This window comes from Macaca mulatta, chromosome 8, assembly GCF_049350105.2.
Source record: "Macaca mulatta isolate MMU2019108-1 chromosome 8, T2T-MMU8v2.0, whole genome shotgun sequence".
Classification (NCBI taxonomy): Eukaryota; Metazoa; Chordata; class Mammalia; order Primates; family Cercopithecidae; genus Macaca; species Macaca mulatta.
Genome location: NC_133413.1, coordinates 17135859 through 17155492, shown reverse-complemented (window position 1 = coordinate 17155492; position 19634 = coordinate 17135859). Strand labels below are relative to the sequence as shown.

General features: G+C 39.8%; 1 protein-coding gene across 5 annotated transcripts in view; it reads right to left on the bottom strand.

Moving 5' to 3' along the window:
* TUSC3 (tumor suppressor candidate 3) overlaps positions 1 to 19387 on the bottom strand; it is a 309201-nt gene extending 289814 nt beyond the window's left edge. For 4 of the 5 annotated variants that reach the window (XM_077942417.1, XM_077942416.1, XM_015144789.3 and 1 more), the window contains exon 1: positions 19082 to 19387. In XM_077942417.1, coding sequence (XP_077798543.1) covers positions 19082 to 19219 — 138 coding nt within the window. In that variant the 5' untranslated portion in view covers positions 19220 to 19387. 5 annotated transcript variants of the gene reach the window in all.
* Between the last annotated feature and the right edge of the window lie 247 nt (positions 19388 to 19634).

Below are 19634 nucleotides of genomic sequence, written 5' to 3'. Positions count from 1 at the left end.
ATGCATGTGTTCCAAGCATTAAAGTATTTAATACAGAGAATCAGTTGCAGCTTAGACCACCACTGGAGGACAAAAGAAACAAAGCTAAAGAAAACAGATACAATCTCTGCCTATAGCTCCAAAGCAGGTGATTCCCAAAAGCCCACCTGGAGTGTGTGAATTTCTTAAAAGCTTCCACCAACTACCTTGGTCTGCAACAGCTAGCAGGTAGTTGTGGTAGTCTGAAAAGTGGGACCTCCCCGACCCCACCAAAGATGTCCATGTTCTAATTCCAAGAAACTGGTTATGTGTTACCTTACCTGACACAAGATGTGACTAAACAAACGATCCTGAAATGGGAAGAGATAAACCTATATTAGTCAGATAGTTCCAAAATAATAAGGGTCTCTGTAAGAGGAAGGCAAGAAAATCAGAGTCAGTTTTTCAGATGTGGGAATGGAAGTCAGACACTGGAATGATGCCAAGTAAGAAATCAAGAGGAATGCAGGCAGCCTCCAGAAGCTGCAAAAGATTAAAAAAAAAAAAAAAAACAGGGCTCTCCCCTCAGCGCTTCCAGCAGGAAACAAACCTGCAGACACCTTGACTTTAGCCCAGTGAGACTGACTCGGACATCCCGCCTCCAGAACTGTAAGATAATACACTGCTGTTGTTTTAAGCCTCTAAATTTGTGATAATGTGTTACAGCAACCATATGAAATGCATACAATGGTCATCCTGGACTTCCCTCAACAACGCTTCAAACCTCGTATCTGCCCATGAATGAGCCTCAGCTCTCTATGAAGAACAGTGGCCTCTCCCCTTCTCTTCTATCTTCCACGTCTCAGAGACACACTAACAGAACCACACAGGGAAGCTTGTGATGCAAACAAACTGAGTCCTTAGAACAGGGTGGGAGTGGACACTGCAGCACCAGCGTGGGGAAATCCTGACGGGCCAGGCTGCGGATGACACAGATCACTTCTGTTTACACTCCATCGCCTAGAACTCTGTCCCACTGTCCCATGTAAACACGGGCGACACTGGGACATGTCATCTCGCTTGTGTCCGTGAGGAAGAGAAAACTCATATGGTAAACAGCTCTGGCACACCAGACACCAGCGGATGTAAAACATAATAAAACCTGATAAAAGAATGAAAGCCACAGAAGGAAAATGACATAACAAGTAGCTCTAAAGCTGTTGAAAAATGTGTTCAAATAGACACTGCATATTCACAAACAAAAGGGGGTATTAAAAAGATGTAAATATCTTTCAACACAGTAGAGGATAATACTACATAAATTGTTAATTTTATTAAGGCATTATCTTCATATTTGACACTATTCAGACTTAGTAATAACATGGTAGATAGTGGATTCCATAATTTTCTTTTGTATCCTACTACTCTGTTGGCAGCTGGATGACATTAAGATTTTTATATGAATATTTCAAATGAGACAATAAATCACTTTTTTATCTTTATTTTTTGTTTTAGCTGATAGAGAAATGTTAACTCAAAAACAACACGGCTGCCCAAACTTAGTTACCTACTATTCTCCATAATATTCATAACCTCGATTTGAAAATTCCCTCCCCATTGTAACGAGGTTTCTAACATTCGACGTGCCAGTCACAAAAATTAGAAAAAAAAAAATCTAAACTAAAATCTAAACACTTTTTAAAAATTTTGAAACTTCAAGTAAATGTCTGACAGAATAATAATGGTTTATCCTATAATGGAGAGGAAGAGGAAAACATTTCTTTAAAGCATTTAATATATGAAAATCTATTTTAAAAGTATGTCCCACCAAACAATTGTTTCAGACTCAATGAAAATTTGTAAATTTTAATTTTGAATTTTAATTGTTCATATCCCCGTGAAAAGGAAATTATCTATTAATCTTCCAAACTTCTGGACCAGTTTAATAGGTATTCTAAGACTACAAGATACGTGAACTACTTGAAATAATTCTTATTTACAACTGCTTACTTTTGTGAACAACTATTTTGTCAGTACCATGCAACTTAACTTTAAGCATTAAAACTACTCTGAGGATGGTTTCAGTCCACCCTTGTAAGTTCCACCTTGTTTTTCTTTTTTGTTTTTTTGGTTTCTTTTTCCCCCACCGAGATGGAGTCTGGCTCTGTCACCCAGGCTAGAGTGCTGTGGCGCAATCTCCGCTCACTGAATCCTCTGCCTCCCAGGTTCAAGCGATTCTTCTGCCTCAGCCTCCTGCGTAGCTGGAATTACAGGTGCCCGCCACCACCACCAGCTAATTTTTGTATTTTTAGTAGAGATAGGGTTTCACCATATTGGCCAGGCTGGTCTCAAACTCCTGACCTCGTGATCCGCCCGCCTCAGCCTCCCAAAATGCTGGGATTCCAGCTTGTTCTTGAATCTTCCTTATGTTACAGCAATCTTCCTTCCCAACCGCCTGCCCTCAGACCACAATCTCCAACATCACCATGCAAACAGTAGCCTCTCGGAGACTACTTAACAGGTTCACCCCATTGCAAATCAATCGAGAGATAGAGAGATTCACCTTCTTGTGGTCCTGCGTCTGTGATTGAACCCTGACTGACACACATAAAGTTATTTAAGAAGCAAAGTGATGATAAAGTTATCATGAATTTAATTTTATAGTCATCGGTAAATGTCTTACATTAAATAATGCTGTCCTATACATTGACTATCATGCCTGTTTGTGGATTTTATAAGCCACCATTTAAAACTACATAAAATCTAAAACTATAAGCTTGCCCACGTTAGCAGACATAAATAAAATAATCCCCAATGAACCATACTAATGTAACTGCCTCCCCTTGGGTATGAACAGGACCTGTGATATAGCAGAATAGCGCTCCCACAATTATGTTACCTTCTATGGCAAATATTTGCAAACATAAGGTCCCTAATCTATTCACTCTGAGTTATTTAAATGAGAGATTTTCCTGGATTCGCCTCACCTAATCAGGTACACATTTTAAAAGAAGTGTCAAGAAAGTCATCCTAGTGACCTGGAATAAAGCGAACAGCCATGCTGTGAACGGCCTACAGATGCTGCTCCATGGCTAGAACCCGGTGTTGGCTGCAAAGAACTGAGAGCAACACAAGCAGGAAGAAAACAGGAAACTCTTTCCTACAACTACAAAAAGCTGAATTCTGCCTATAACTTGAATGAGTTGTGAAGAGGACCCAGAGATCCAGATGAGAACGCAACCTGACCTTACCTTATTTTTAGCCTCCTAAGACCCTTAACAGAGACAGAATCCAGCTACACCATACCCAGACTTCTGACATCTAGAAACTAGGAGATAAGAAATGGGTGCTATTTTAAGCCACTAAATTGTGGCAATTTTTTATGCATCAATATAAAACTAATATACCCACAAACCACCCTTGCACTTTATATCCTATTTCTCAATGCTTAAAGTGGATTATTCATCTTAAGGGAGAGGAGATAAGAGGGATGGGAAGATAAATTGCAAAGCGGTTTTATTAGCTACGCCACACTAAAAGATAGGATTTTTTAGAACAGGATATCTTATATACAATCCATGAATGATAACATCTCAGAAGAAAACCATAAGATAACAGTGTTGGTAAATCACTACAGTACTTAACCTCATGCAGTAATTGTGTAGTGATACCCCTCCAGGTTATAAGAAAATGCTGGGAAGTTCTTATCTCCAAGATCTCTGAAGCTACACTTCTGCTTAGCTGTTCTTATGGCTGCTGTTTTTCCATTTCCATCTTAGGTATGAAGGCCTACTTAAAAATTGATTTCTACCTCTATTTGCTAATGGTTTTGATCATTTATAACCAGAAAGCATACAGTATTGATATATGTTATCAGAGAACTATAAATTATTATAAATCAACATTGGCTTATATTTCATAAAATGACCCACAGCTGAAAAAGTCCGTAAGAAATTTAGCTAAAGTTAATACTTCTAAACAAAAGGCTCCTCAGAACAAATAATCAAAAGTTGCTAAACTTCTACAAGATTCTTCAGACAGATGCAATATCCCAACAGTTATGAAATATTACAAACATGAAAAGGTTTATCTGATTCATAAAAATATCAAAACATCAGGAAATTGGTTTGAGACCTTCGAAGTAAAACATGAGAGAAACGAAGGTTACCATTAACTGCCTAACAATTTCTCATTTTAAGACCGTAATACTGTAATCCCAGCACCCTGGGAGGTCAAGGCAGGGGGATCACTTGAGCCCAGGAATTCAAGGCCATCCTGGACAACACAGGGAGACTTCGTCTCTACAATACAAAAAAATTAGCTAGGCATGGTGGCACGTGCCTGTGGTCCCAGCTACTGGGGAGGCTGAGGTGGGAGGATCACTTAAACCTGGGAGGTAAAGGTTGCAGTGAGCTGTGATCCCCCACCACTGCATTCCAGCCTGGGCAACAGGGCAAGACCATGTCTTTAAAAAAAAAAAAAAAAAAAATTAGCCTGGCATGGTGGTACATAGGCCAAGGAAGCAAGAGGTTGCAGTAAGCCAAGATCACACCACTATACTCCAGCCTGGGCAACAGAGTGAGACACCGTTCCAAAAAAAAAAAAAAAAGACTGCAATGCTGTCAATACTGTCACCTACTTACCTAATCAAGGAGAAATCTTACGTAAATTTTTCAAAATCACCTTCCATCCTGTTTATCTATGTGTGTTCCTTTAATCTCTTTGCCAAAACTCCAAACTTAAATGGCCCCTAACATGATTTAGCAGCGCTTCACTGCTTTCTGAGTCAATTTACCTGTTTCCACAGTAGCTATTTAAAATTATAATAAAATGTTGGCCGGGCGCAGTGGCTCACACCTGTAATCCCAGCACTTTGGGAGGCTGAGGCGGGTGGATCACAAGGTCAGAAGATCAAGACCATCCTAGCTAACACGGTGAAACCCCGTCTCTATTAAAAAAACAAAAAAAAAAATTAGCCGGGCATGGTGATGAGTGCCTGTGGTCCCAGCTACTCGGGATGCTGAGGCAGAAGAATGGCATGAACCCGGGAGGCGGAGTTTGCAGTGAGCCAAGACTGCGCCACTGCACTCCAGCCCGGGTGACAGAGCAAGACTCCATCTCAAAAAAAAAAAAAAAAATTATAGTAAAATGTAAAAGTCAACAGTCCTTGAAACAATCCAAATAGGTTAGACTTTAGTGCACTAAGAGCTCCATATCTTAGTATTTAAAAATAAGTAAATAAAAGGATATTTCTTCATTGTGAGTTGCCAGGGAGGCTGCTCACCCTGGTCACTCAGGGACCCAGGCTGATACAAAATACACCATCTCAAACATTCCCAGTCAGCATGAGACAGGAAAAGAGAATACGGCATGCAATGATGCTGCAAGCTTCTGCCTAGCAATGACACACAACACATCGCCTTGCATTTCACAGGGTAAAGTAAGTCATGTGGCCATGCTGAGTTCAAAATATTAGGAAAGTTAAATCCTACGTGCTAGGGTCTGAATGTTTGTATCCCCACAAAATTCTTATGTTGAAACCTTACCACCATTGTGATGATACGAGGAAGGTGGGGCTTTGAAGAGATGACAAAACAAAAAATCCATATGTTTGAGGGAGCTCGTTCGTCCTTTCAATCATGTGAAGACAGGGAAGGGGCCATCTCTGAGAAGGTGGGCCTCACCAGACACCGATCTGAGGTCACCTTGATCTTGGACTTCCCAGGCCCCAGAACTGTGAGAAAAAAATTTGTATTGTGTATATGCCGCCCAGTTGATGGTTACGGCAGTCTGAATGGCCTAAGACACTACCATATGTATGGGGAAAACCGAAGTATCTACAAACAACCCTAAAAACCACCACATTCCCATATAAGGGTAATGCTACCAGCTGTTCTCCAATTCCTATTCCTTCCCCCTACCTTCTCAGTCACCTGACACTAGATTCTTTATTTTCATTTCAGCTTCTTCTCCAGCTACCACCACTTAACTCTCTCTTCCCATTCACAGCAAATTGTTTAAGAACTGTTGGCTGCCTCCAATTCCTCACAACCCACTCATTAATCAACCTACCACATTCTAGTTCCCACTGTAACACTGCAGTGAAGCTGTTCTTGCTAAATCCAAAGAACTGTTCAGTTGTTATTTAACCTCTCAGTAGTCACCACTTACCACTGTTGAACTCTGCTTGGAACATTCTCCTCCTGTGACATCCAAACTTCTCCTGTGTTTCCTTGTAAGCTCCTCCAGCAGCAAAGTCCAAAGTTATCACTGTTGACCTCTCCTTGGAACATTCTCTTCCTGTGACATCCCAAATTTTGCTGCATTTCCTTCTAAGCTCCTCCACCAACAAAGTCCAAGGATCTTTTGCAAACATCCCTTTTGCAGCACACTGAAATACTGGTATCCTTGAGGCGTTTGCATTAGGTCCTCTATTTTTCACTGTATGTGCTCTGGCTGGGTGATTTTTATCCACCACCATGAATTCAATTCCCATTTAGGCTAATGATTTTCAAGTCTATTTTATCTTCAGCCCAGATCAAAGCTTCATCTCCACATATTCCGCTTTTCAAACATCTCAATTTAGATTTCACACAGGCATCTCATACATTCTCAAAGGTGAACATGTTATCTTCCTTCCAAAATCTCCTTCTCTTGTTTCCTATTTCAATAATAGAATTTCCCTTTTATCAAGAAATGTAGTCATCACCCTTGTCTCATTCGCTCTCATTCCACACACAACCAATTACCAAGTACTATATAGTCTGGCTCCTAAACAGCTCTGAAATCCAGGTACTTTTCTTCATTCTCGCTGCCACAACTAATTTCAAGTCATCATTACCTTTCACCTTGACATCTGCAGAAGCCTCTTCTCCAGTCTTGCATCCCCCCCTAAGCTATTCTCCACAGCACAGCCAAAGCAATCCTTCTCAGTATAAACCTCACCTTGTCACTCCCAAGATAAAACCCTGCAATTCTCCCCACTGATTTCAGGATCAAGTTCAGATCCAGATTCCTTAACATGGCTTAAGAAGAGTCTTCAAGATTTGACCCTCACTTCCACCCTGGCCTCAACCACTATTCCCCCACCCTAAGTTTAGTGTATTCTAAACTTAGCCATATCAAGTTCTGAGTTCTCTGAACTTGCTGGACCTTTACCAGTGCTGTTTTTCTTGGCCTAGAGCACTCGCCCTCTTCACTGGGTTATTTCCTATGATTAGCTCTTTAGTTTTCAGCTCACACCAATATGCTAGTATAGCACCCATTATTTCCCAGTTTATTCTCCTCTCGTATTACATTATAACTGCCTGATTTTCTGTCTGAATCTCCCACTGAGCTATGAGCAGTAGGATACATCAGGGATAATGGCCGCCTTGTTCATCACTCTACCTTCAAAATCCAGCACAGTACCTACCTAACATGTAGTATTCACCAATAAATATTTGTTGAAAAAAAAATGACAGTTCACATATTGGAGAAACTTCAATAACTTGGCACTGTGTTCAATAACATGTGCCATATTTTAGGAAAATGATATTCAAATATATTTATTTTGTACTGCTTACATCAATAACAGTATTTCTATGTAAAAATCACCAAAAGATACATAATATGAAAAACACTTACAATATGCTTAAGAAATCAACAGCCAAACAGCAATCAAACATAAAAGGTTTGTCTACTTTGGGGTTCTGCCATAACTATAATGGCACAGACATCAAATCAAAGAAGTCTCAAGAAGTTTCTACTTTAGTAAGAATCAGTAAAACACAGTATACAGTTCCCTGGGATCATCTATTTACTGTGTCATGATGGAACCCCTGTGAAAATCCAAAAACAAAGATTATGAACTATGTAGGGAAACGCTATGAGGCTAACTCAACTTAACAGAAGTAACTTTTCAAGGAAAAGGAATACAGAGAAAGGGGAAGTAATACAACAAGTACCCTCCCATTCCTTTTTAAAAGCTTGCAGAATATTTTGTTTATTACTCTTTTTTTTTTTTTTTGAGACGGAGTCTCGCTCTGTTGCCCAGGCTGGAGTGCAGTGGCCGGATCTCAGCTCACTGCAAGCTCCGCCTCCCGGGTTTACGCCATTCTCCTGCCTCAGCCTCCCGAGTAGCTGGGACTACAGGCGCCCGCCACCGCGCCCGGTTAGTTTTTTGTATTTTTTAGTAGAGACGGGGTTTCATCGTGTTAGCCAGGATGGTCTCGATCTCCTGACCTCGTGATCCGCCCGTCTCGGCCTCCCAAAGTGCTGGGATTACAGGCTTGAGCCACCGCGCCCGGCCTGTTTATTACTCTTATAACACGTACCTTGAACACAAGAGTCTGCCAGTAATGACTATACTTAGACCAATAACTTCTTATGTTGTTTCTCATGAGTTACTGTGGTTATAACACCTATGAAGTTATAACTACAGCAAACTATGAAGTTTGAAAACTACAGCACTGTACAAAAGTAGCTTACTGATTTAATTTATGGCTTTGGAGATTAGGTATTTGAAACAGACAAAAATAATGAGAGTGTAAATTTAATTGCTATTTGATAGTCAAATAAAAGAACTTACACAGCTCAGCCACAATTAGTTTTTGTTATTCCCTACGGATCATATAACTCAATTAAATTGCTGAAAGTTAATGTTATTTAGGCTTCTTTATGATAAGAAAGTTGTAATCAAATCAAAGCAGGACTGTTACCATGAGTCAACTTCTAAAACATAAAATTAGCTTTGATATATAGAGAAACTACCTAAATCATTCTATTACCATATTTTATATAATCTTAAAAATCTAGAAAGGATCTAAAAAAGTCTACTCTAGCAGTTTCTAGGCATTTTTAGAATCTGATAAAAATTATAGCTATGCCAGAAAAACACATTTATTCCATAAATGAAAAACGTATGTAATTTCAGAGAACCAATGGGAAACTTTTCCTGTGTTTACCAGGTTCAGAAATCCTGATCTTGTTCAACCCTCTCATTTTACATTTGAGGAAAACTGCCGCTCCAAACTGTTAAGTGACTTTACCAAGAACACAGAATTTAAATCAAAGGAACTAGAATCCACATTTCTTTTTCTAGAAACTGTATAAGGTCCTTAACACTTTGTAAGTCACCATTTTATTTCACCCCTGTAATCTCAGCAATGGGAGGCCGAGGTGGGCGGGTCACCTGAGGTCAGGAATTTGAAGCCAGCGTGGCCAACATGATGAAACCCAGTCTCTACTAAAAATACAAAACTTAGCCAAGTGTGGTGGTACACACTTGTAATCCCAGCTACTTGGGAGGCTGAGGCACGAGAATCACTTGAACCCAGGAGGCAGAGGTTGCAGTGAGATGAGATCGTGCCACTGCACTCCAGCCTGGGTGACACAGTGAGACTCCATCTTTAAAAAAATAAATAAATAATAATTAATTAATTAAAAAAAGATCAGCTACAAAAAGACAGAGGAAAGAATCATGATAGTCATGAAACAGTATGAAAGTGGTGAAAGAACAGGGGATGGGCGCAGGGTAGGAGGGTAAGACCCTGACAGCATAAATTCTTGTAATGAAGCATGAGAACATAGTAACATAAACTCTGGTATGAGGAAACCTTGTTTTTAGTCCCACCTTTGTTATTTAGCCTGAAACCTGACTTTCCTGCTCTAACATTCTATAATGCAGTATTTTTTAAAATCATATTCTACAGTTACTACTCTCTTATGATTTACACTATGCTCCAACATCTAAGCATGCGACTTATGTGGCTGTCAATGGAAACCCAAGCTGAATTAGAGGGCCATTAAGGGAGGAGACCAACCCTCATATTGTCTTATGCCCAATTTCTGCCTCCAAAGAAAAAAGAAGTAAAAACTAAAAGGCAGAAATGAAATCCACAGGCAGACAGCCTGGCGTCACACCCTGGGCCTGGTAGGTAAAGACCGACCCCTGACCTAATCCCTGTCCTGTTCTGTTCCGTTCTAATTCCTGGTGCTGGTGCATGCAGCCCCCAGTCACGAACCCCCTGCTTACTCAATCGATCATGACCCTCTCACACGGACCCCTTTAGAGTTGTAAGCCCTTAAAGCGGACAGGAATTGCTCACTCGGGGAGCTTGGTTTTTGGAGACGTGAGTCTGCCGATGCTCCCAGCTGAATAAAGCCCTTTCCTTGTACAATTCGGTGTCTGAGGGGTTCTTGTCTGCAGCTCGTCCTGCTACACCTAATTATGATAGTACTCAACCTTGATTCAGTCATCCTTCCTCCTCACAAATGCTCCAAGAGGAAAAATGTACAGCAAACCATGGCAAGAAACAGCACAACTACTTCATTTTTATAAGTATGAGAAAAACTTTTATTCCCCTTGAAAATTCTAAAAACGTGGACCAATCAGCATTCTCTCTTCCTTAAGGGAGGTCCCATTTTCTTTTCCTTAATCTTAACTCACAGTCCAAGGAATGGGTAGAGTGCAGCCTGGGTGACACAGCAAGACTGCGTCTCAAAAAATAAAATAAGAAATAAGTACTTTAAAAGCATTCATATTGAAAACACATTGTATGCAGCAAATATATCTGAGGTATAAATTACTCTTCCACCCATTCCTTGGACTAACAATTTTTAAGGTACATATTAAATTTTTTTCCAATCTTTTTCCTACAATTTTTTGATTCATACATTATTTAACAGAGAGCTTCAATTCACTCAATAAAAATACTTATTTCAATAAAAGGAACACATGGAAAATTCTCTTCCAAATACACACAGATATTTTTTAATACTAATCACTGAGATTCAAGGATCAGGGAGGGCTACATCTACCTCAACAAGCTCCTACTGATATTTAATGTCTAACTGACAAATAGGGTTATATAGCTATTTATTAAAACACAGTGTAGAAGGAGAATTCTGGAGTAAAATTGCAAACATACAAGTTGTACAATCATGCGCAACACTCTTAATGCAACAACACCTCCCTTAGTAGAGTGATATTAGATAAAAAAAATCAGAAATCCAATCTGAAATGTCCTAAACAATAAGGAAAGTTATTAACTCACAAAGCAAGAAGTTGAGAGAGCAATTACAAGGCTAAGACATGTCATCAACTACCCAGTTCTTCCCATTTTTCAACGCCAGTTTTTGCCCTCAGGCTTGTACTTTTGAGGTAATAAGACGGTTTCAGCAGCCCAAGCGTCACATTCTCATACACACAGTCCAAAGACAAGTTAAGAAAATTTCCCTTCCTTGTGTGTCCTCCGTAAAGAAGAAGGAAACTTCCCCAAAGTCATGTACAACTGTATCATATACTCACGTCTAAAACAATAATTTGCAAGATGCTGAAACAATGATGATCTTTAATACGAATTATTGCTTGGGGCTGCTAAGTGTCCCAGCTTCTCTCAATACTTAAGCCAAATCAACCTACTGTGAACAAAGACAAATACTTTGTCACAACCATCATGCAAAGATACTGTGAAAATTATATGTGATTGTCTTAGTTCCTTTGGGCTGCTACAACAAATTACCATAAACTAGAGAGCAACGGAAAATTTCTCACAGTTCTGGGTACTGGAAGTCCAAGATCAGAGTTACAGCATGGTCGGGTTCTGGTGAAAGCTCCCTTCTTAACTGCAGATTGCTCACACAGCTATCTTCTCACCACTGTATCCTCACTTGGTGGAACGAGGACCAGAGAGCTCTGGGGTCCCATTTATAAGGGCACTAATCTAATTCATGAGGGCTCCACCCTCAGGACCTAATCACTTCCCAAAGGCCCCACCTCCTAATACTTTCTCAAAGTTAGGATTTCAACCTATAAATTTTGTGGGAACATAAACATTCAATCTATGACAATAATCCAACTAAGTCAAATGCCTAGCATCCTGTGCGCTTATAGCTTGTTTTATTTTTATTTTTCTGATATAATTTAAGCCTTATTATCAACCACCAAGTTCATTAAACTCAGTAAGTTATCCTGAGGTATTTCATTCAATTTAATACTTAATATGAATAGCAAAAAGATTTCACAATGTATGACCTTTACTTTTACTGCAAAACTCCTAGAAACTAACTTGCCAATGGTTTATCTGTTTCCAAGCAGAGAAAACTCTGTACCAAAATATTTCCAAAAGTTGAATCAAATCACAATGACAACAATGTTATGCCGTCCCTAAAAATTATACGGCTAAAATAACAAGTAATTCCACTAAATAAAATCAATGTTACAACTTACCTAACCTAGACTAAAGTGCACTTTCCATTACATTATAGGTACTTGAGTTCTCATGGTAACATGAAGTGGAAAGAAAATTTATTTTTCACCTTCAAATATCAAACTTGGTAGGCATCTTTACATGATTAACCAAAATTTTAATAATAATAAATACACCAGTAAATAATTCACTTTATTTTTAACTTTTTTCTGTTCATTAACTAACAGGATGCTATCATATCTTAAGACTTTTATAACAGATTTCAAAACACTCTCTAAACTTCTTGTTGACCTTGTGCCTTCCAACATTAAAAAGAAATAAGAGACAGGCCAACTGGGAGGCAGGCAGGCAGGCAAACAGATACCAATTACCATGAAAAATTATTCTTCTGGGCCAGGTGCAGTGGCTCATGCCTGTAATCCCCACACTTTAGGGAGGCTGAGGTGGACGGATCACCTGAGGTCGGGAGTTCGAGAGCAGCCTGACCAACATGGAGAAACCCCATCACTACTAAAAATACAAAATTAGCTGGGCATGGTGGCATATGACTATAATCCCAGCTACTTGAGAAGTTGAGGCAGGAGGACCGCTTGAACCCGGGAGGCAGAGGTTGAGGTGAGCCACGTTCGCACCATTGCACTCCAACCTGGGCAACAAGAGCAAAACTCCACGTCCCGAAAAAAAAAGAAAAAATTATTCTTCTGAATAACATTTTTGAAGCCTTAACATTCAATCTATTTATATATGCCTTACTTATCTATGTAAAAAAAAAAAAACAGTAATATTTGTTGTAAAATAGAAAGTCCATGCACAACTCCCCAAGAAATTATATGAAGCCAGCATCCCTGTGTACTATCTGCAAAATACAGGGCAAGAACTACAAAGATATATTATACCGGCAAGTGATTAGATAAAAAATGATGTGCTAGAATGTTAAAATTTGTTTTCCATAAAACAGCACTGTTAACAACAATGGGAAAACAGATGGGCCAGATGGGCAGAGGGAAGGATCAAGAGTTCCCTTTCAGATATGCTCAGTTTGAGAAGCTGCAGAAATCTTGCCCAACAGATAGAAACAAAGACTGGATACAGACCAGGAGAAATATCCATTTGTTACACACATACACACATGTTATGTTACAAATAAACCTTTGTTCATGTACTTGTTTTCCAGCTGGGGAACACAATATTCCTACGCTTAACGAAAAGTCCATTTTCTGTCCTGGTGGGATTAGCATGATACTCCAGGAGGGATTCTTAGGGAGATGAGCAATCTATAGTCTGATACGCCAAATATCAGAGATATCTGATAGTCTGAGATAGTCTGATATGCCAAATAAACACTGAAGATCACTGAAACAATCCACGGCAGTCACAGGCATAACAGATCACACTCACATCTAAAGTCAATGAGTATTTAGGCCTAAAGAGGGAGAGAACAAAAAAGCAAATGCAGCAAAGGTTAAGAGTTGATCACTCTTTAGCTCGAGTTATGTTTCCACTCTTTCCCCTTCTCTGTGCCTTATGTGTGGAACAGGGCACATATATGGGACTAAACGTGCTGGTGGTGTATGTGGAGAAAAATATCCTGAAAATGCTGTCTTTTGACCAAGCTCTTACTTCTTACATAGACAGACAATTCCTCATGGATTTCTAACACAACTTATTGGTGTAGGGACTGACTGACTTGTTCTGGACCATCTTTTCAAGGATATCTGCATATAGCACACAGTCAAAGAAGACAGAGTCCTCCTCCAGAAAAATGAGTGTTTACTTTTGAGTATAATAAAGACAACATCTCCCTTTAGGGAAGAGGTCAAATAAGCGTACAGCCCATTTTCACAGACCTCGGTTTCTTAAATGGAAGGAAGGTTCCTCTCCCGCAGTGTAATTCACTACATGAGTGGGCATCACCTAGCCCCTTTCATGTTGTTCAATGTGAACTGAAGCTCAAAGAACCAGTACAAATGCTGAGTAATAAACCATCTATTGCTGTGGACATTAGTTGCTTTCAAGGAAGTAATATTTAATAGTTATGACAGCAATATTAAGCACCAAGGATTTTTAAGTCAGACAGATAGATGGTCCAGTTACAACTCAGCCTCTAATTGTATGACATCAGGTATATGACAAACTCTGAATTTTAGTTTGCTTGTTTTAAAATATAAAACCTATATCTTGCGTATTATGTATACGTGGGTGTAACATATAATACGTATATAACATATAAAATATATAACTATACGTACATAGAGACTATTCTATTGCTATAATAAACTCTCCATCATCTGTGACACAAGAATCCCATGTCTTCTGCCGTCATCCATGACATTGTGGCATTCCTGACACTGGAAATAGCTTTGGCTATTTCCAATCATGCTTCAAGGGGTAGTCATATATATAATCTAACCTAAGTGAAATAACTGCCTGCACTGATATATTCTGTGCATATATGCATACATATCAATGCATAACTACCATGATTTCCTGTGTGATGACTGCCAACTTTTTCTTCCACTTAAGTTCTCTGCTTAAAGGTAACATCCATTGCTTACCTCCCTCCTCTCCCCTTTTATCATTCACTAAGATACGGAAGTCTCCCTTTCACAAATGTGCCATGAAAACTAACTGGATATTACACATCTCAATATAAAATGCACTTAAAAACATTAATGACATATAGAAGTTATGTCAAAGGCAATTGAAATATGTTTTATTTAGTCCATTTATCGCTTAGAAAATATAAGCTGTTCAATTGTTCATATTGCATATTCATCAGGGCCTATCAGCTACTCATATTCTTTGCAGATAAGATAAATTATTATAAGAGCTGCTTTTGATGACAGCAAAGTCAATAAGTGTACTGGAAATAATTACATAATTGGAGCTCTTTTCACATTATCAGAGGAGGTCATTATAAATTAAAACAATTCTAAGTGAAGCTGATTAACTGGTAAGTGTTAATGATGTAAGAAAGAGAGAAACTGTCAAAATAAAAGAAACACAAGATGCACTAGATAGGCAAATGGTACACTACTAAAAAGCCAAAGTCTCCCAGAAACTCACATCACTTAACATCAGTGAGGATTCAGAAATTAGTTTTTAATGACTATATTCAACGTAATTAAGAAAAGTGACTATAAAAATCTCCAGTCTTCTTTGCCTATTCACTTAACTCTCTCAACCACATTCTCAAATAGGGAATATAACAAAACATTGCTTTTAATGAATGAAAATGTCTTCATGAAGAAGCATATGTGGATGTGTATAAACATAAACATAATACATATATACACACACACACAGAAATCCATGGGATATCACCAAATCTTCTATGATACAAAATCTCTTCCTGGGAAATTTTCAAACAACATAAGAGAATTTGGAATTCTCAGTGCTTCATAATAAGCAACAGACTATTCCAGAGAACATATAATTTATTATTATAAAGTTAGTTTCTTTAGCAAAAAAAAAATTTTAAAAACCCTTACCACATTTCAGAATCTCATTATACTAACGCTTTCATTTAAATGAGGAATATATAGTAATAGCGACCACTTAGTGACCATTTGTTATATCCTAGGCATTGCACTAAGCATTTTATATACAGTCTTTATATACATATGGTTATATATTTTACGTTATATACATGTATACATAATACCTGAGATATGGGTATTATATTTACATTTTAAAACAAGCAAACTAAAATTCAGAGAGTTCGTCGTTTGCCTGTCATAAAATTAGAGGCTGACTTGTAACTCGACCATCTATCTGTATGAGTTAAAAATCCATCCATGGTGGTATTACTGTCATAACCATTAAATATTGCTTCCTTTAAATCAACTAATGTCCATTCCTGATTCCAGGCTCAACTTTAAGACTTCAATTTGGCTTCCTCTCTAGAAGGAAGAAAAACACTCTTCATGCTAAATCAACTACTTTGGTATAGATGTCAATAATATTATATTAATAGTAAATTAAGCTTTAACTGCTATACTTTCAGGTTTCATAGTGTCAAATCTTATCATAGGCATCAGGTTTTAAACTCAGCAAGAGAGAAAGAGACCACATACTGTCAAAACAACCCAGGGCTATCACTAGCAAAATACCACAGGGGTGACCAACCGCTTAATGTTTCCAATATAAGAGTGTTTCCCTTCCAGTACTGGAAGAGATCACAGTTTGTGAACTTAGTGACTACCAGATACGGAATGGCCTATATTTCAGAAATACGCATGCTTATTGAGTAAAGTACCAGAACACCAACTATTTTATAGAAACGATCCCTGAAAGTATAGTCTTGAAAACATCAACTATTTAAGCTCTTATTTTGTTTTTCTTTTCCTTCAGTAAAATATACATACACTGTAATACCGTCATAAATTAAAATCAAGCACTCCTGCTTAGGAGAAATAAAACTAATTTTGCAAGAAAAACTTTTTTAATCTTCAACAATGTTCTCCCTGGTTTTTCATTTTAAAAATATATTTCATGAAAATATTTTAACAGAAACAGATGTCACTGTAATTTAGATTTAATTATACTAAATCAACAAACGTTTTCATATATTAAAGTCATCTTATCATTGGAGATACTCACATGCTGTAAACATGTACACTTTTTATTTTCCCCCCTTGCAAACCAAAAACAAAAATGTAAGCACCCTCCGACCTCTGCCCCAGCCATCTGAAAGGGCCCCTCTTCTCCACCAAGGGCATATTCCCAAGATTACTAGAAAAACCACCTCAGACTACCATGGGAAAAGTGGGCCAGACATGCTTATTATACCCTCCTTCTTTTTGGAATTCGGGAAAAGCCAACCAGCATTAACAACAACACAGACCTTAGGTCTGATAAGAAACATTTACAATCTACTCTCTCTGAAGCCTGCCACCTGGAGGATCCATCTGGCTAATAAAACCTTGGTCTCCACATTCCTTTCTATTAGTAACAATTCTTTCAACCAACTGCCAATCAGAAAATTTGTAAACCTACCAATGACCTGGAAGCCCCTCCCCCTTTGAGTTGTCCCACCCTTCCAGATCAAACCGATGTAGATCTTACATGTATTGATCAGTGTATTATGTCTCTCTAAAATGTATAAAAGCCAGCTATACCTTGACCACCTTGGGAACATGCCATCAGGACCCCCGGAGGCTGTGTCACCAGTGCATCCTTAACCTTGACCAAAAAAAAAAAAAAATTGAGGCCCGTCTTAAATACTTTGGGGTTCACACCCTTCAAAAGAAAACTGGCGTGGTCCTAGGGATCTTCCTAGGAGATAAAACATCACAATTTCTATGGAGTTCTTCATCATCTTTTATTGCCCTTTGCTTTGGTAATCCAGAAAAAGCTGTCTACAGGCCGGGCGTGGTGGCTCACGCCTGTAATCCCAGCACTTTGGGAGGCCGAGGTGGGCGGATCACAAGGTCAGGAGATCAAGACCATGGTGAAACCCCGTCTCTACTAAAAATAGAAAAAATTAGCCGGGCGCAGGGGCGGGCGCCTGTAGACCCAGCTACTCGGGAGGCTGAGGCAGGAGAATGGCGTGAACCCGGGAGGCGGAGCTTGCAGTGAGCCGAGATTGCGCCACTGCACTCCAGCCTGGGCGACAGAGCGAGACTCCGTCTCAAAAAAAAAAAAAAAGTTGTCTACTTTTTCTTCACTTTTCTACCTTTCTCGTGAACTACTAAATCTAAAACCCTTGGAATATGGTATACAAATACCAAGTGCTAAAAAATATATCATTAATTTATATTTGTAAATACAATTTCAATTTAACAGTGGTTATCTAAATCCCTTAGCAGAACTTCACCAGTAATTTCATATGGCCTACTTTCATGTTAAAATTTAAAAGCTGAAGAGAGGTACATTAGTTAATATTGAACGCACAATATTTGTTTCAAAGAATAAAGAGAAAGGGAAACAGAATTACTCAGCATATGAGGATATTTTTTCACTGTCTCAACACAGCTATCAAAATTTTGTTAGTATCTTAAACCCAATTCAGATTTTGAGCCCTGTAAGGGTGTACAACTTAACCAGAAAAAACTATCTTCAATTGTATAAGCAGAGCACTCTTACCAAAATGGTCCACAATTAGAAACCTTAGTCACATTCCCGAAATAACTATTTTTGCTGAAGCAGCTAGATCAACTATCCATTACGGATAACTGGAACTTGCAAACACCACAACTACTTTAAATACAAACAGTCACTTCAAACCTCATCCTCTTCAAGGTTAATGCTGGATTAAGACTGAAATCAGATTGAATGAACTTCAGAAATAAATCCGCATAAAATAAATATCAGGTTATTTTCACAAGTATACACTGAGTTCAACATAAAGAAAAATAAACATACAGGACAACTTAAAACACACTCTCAATATGTTCTGTTGTACTTGCATAAAATAAATAATGTAAGCTTATTCTCACAAGTACACACCGAGTTCAACATAAAGAAAAACAAACATACAGAGTAACTTAAAACACACTCTGGACAGGTTCTGTTGCTTCTTGAAATGGGTAATGAAGAGAACAGAGTAAGAAAACAAGGAACAAATAGTCCCTGCAGGCTTATAAATACTTCTAAAGGGTATTTTCACATGCAACACACCCCTTTTAGTGACACAATTGCTCCAAGCTGGGTTTCCAGCTGGGAATAAAAGCGTCCAGGATCTGAAAGGTGTGAGATGCTCAGAAGCAGAGTCAAGTGCACGCTTTGCCGTGGTTTTTCAAGTCAGAACCCTGCTAACTCCACGTCCCGGAAAGGCCCCAGGGCCTCCCACCCACGCGGCTCCTGCCCCAGCGCCGGCACCGCCCACGCCGGCGGCCAGGCTGCCTAGCAACACAGCAGGGCTGCCTGGCAACGCGGCCCACCCCGGCCCGCCCCCGCCCACAGGGGAAGGCCAAGGGGATCCATTCTACCTCCTTTTTCTTCTGTCCTCCCCCGAGCTGGATGCAGAGCAGCAGCAGCAGCAGAAGGAAGGGAAAGCTCCCGGTGGGCAGGTACCGCAGCCGCCGCCCCGCTTGCCTACGGCGTGAAGGAGCGCCCCGGGCCCCCATCGCGGCAGGGCAGTGTCTCCTCCACGCGCGGTAGCCGTGGGCGCCCAGCTCCTACCGCGCACCACGCCTGCCCGGCCACCCTCCGGGAGCCCACTGGCTGGGCCCTCCGGGGTGGCAGCGGCTTTGCTAGGGACACGGGCCGCGGCCGAGGACGCAGAGGAGGAGACTGACGGAGCATCCGGTTCACCGGGAGAAGACCTGGAAAGGCGCGGGATGGGGGCAGGAAGTGGGCGTGGCGAGGGAGCCGGGCTCCAGGGGCGCGGCGTGTGCTCCCGCCTGGAGCCTGTCTTTCCTGAACCCACGCTGGGGAGAGGGGCGGTCCTTTGGCCCTGGGACCTCAATCTGAGGCCATCCTGCTACCGAACCCAATTACTGGGTAGCCCAGCACTTTACCTGGGGCCTTGCACAGACAGAC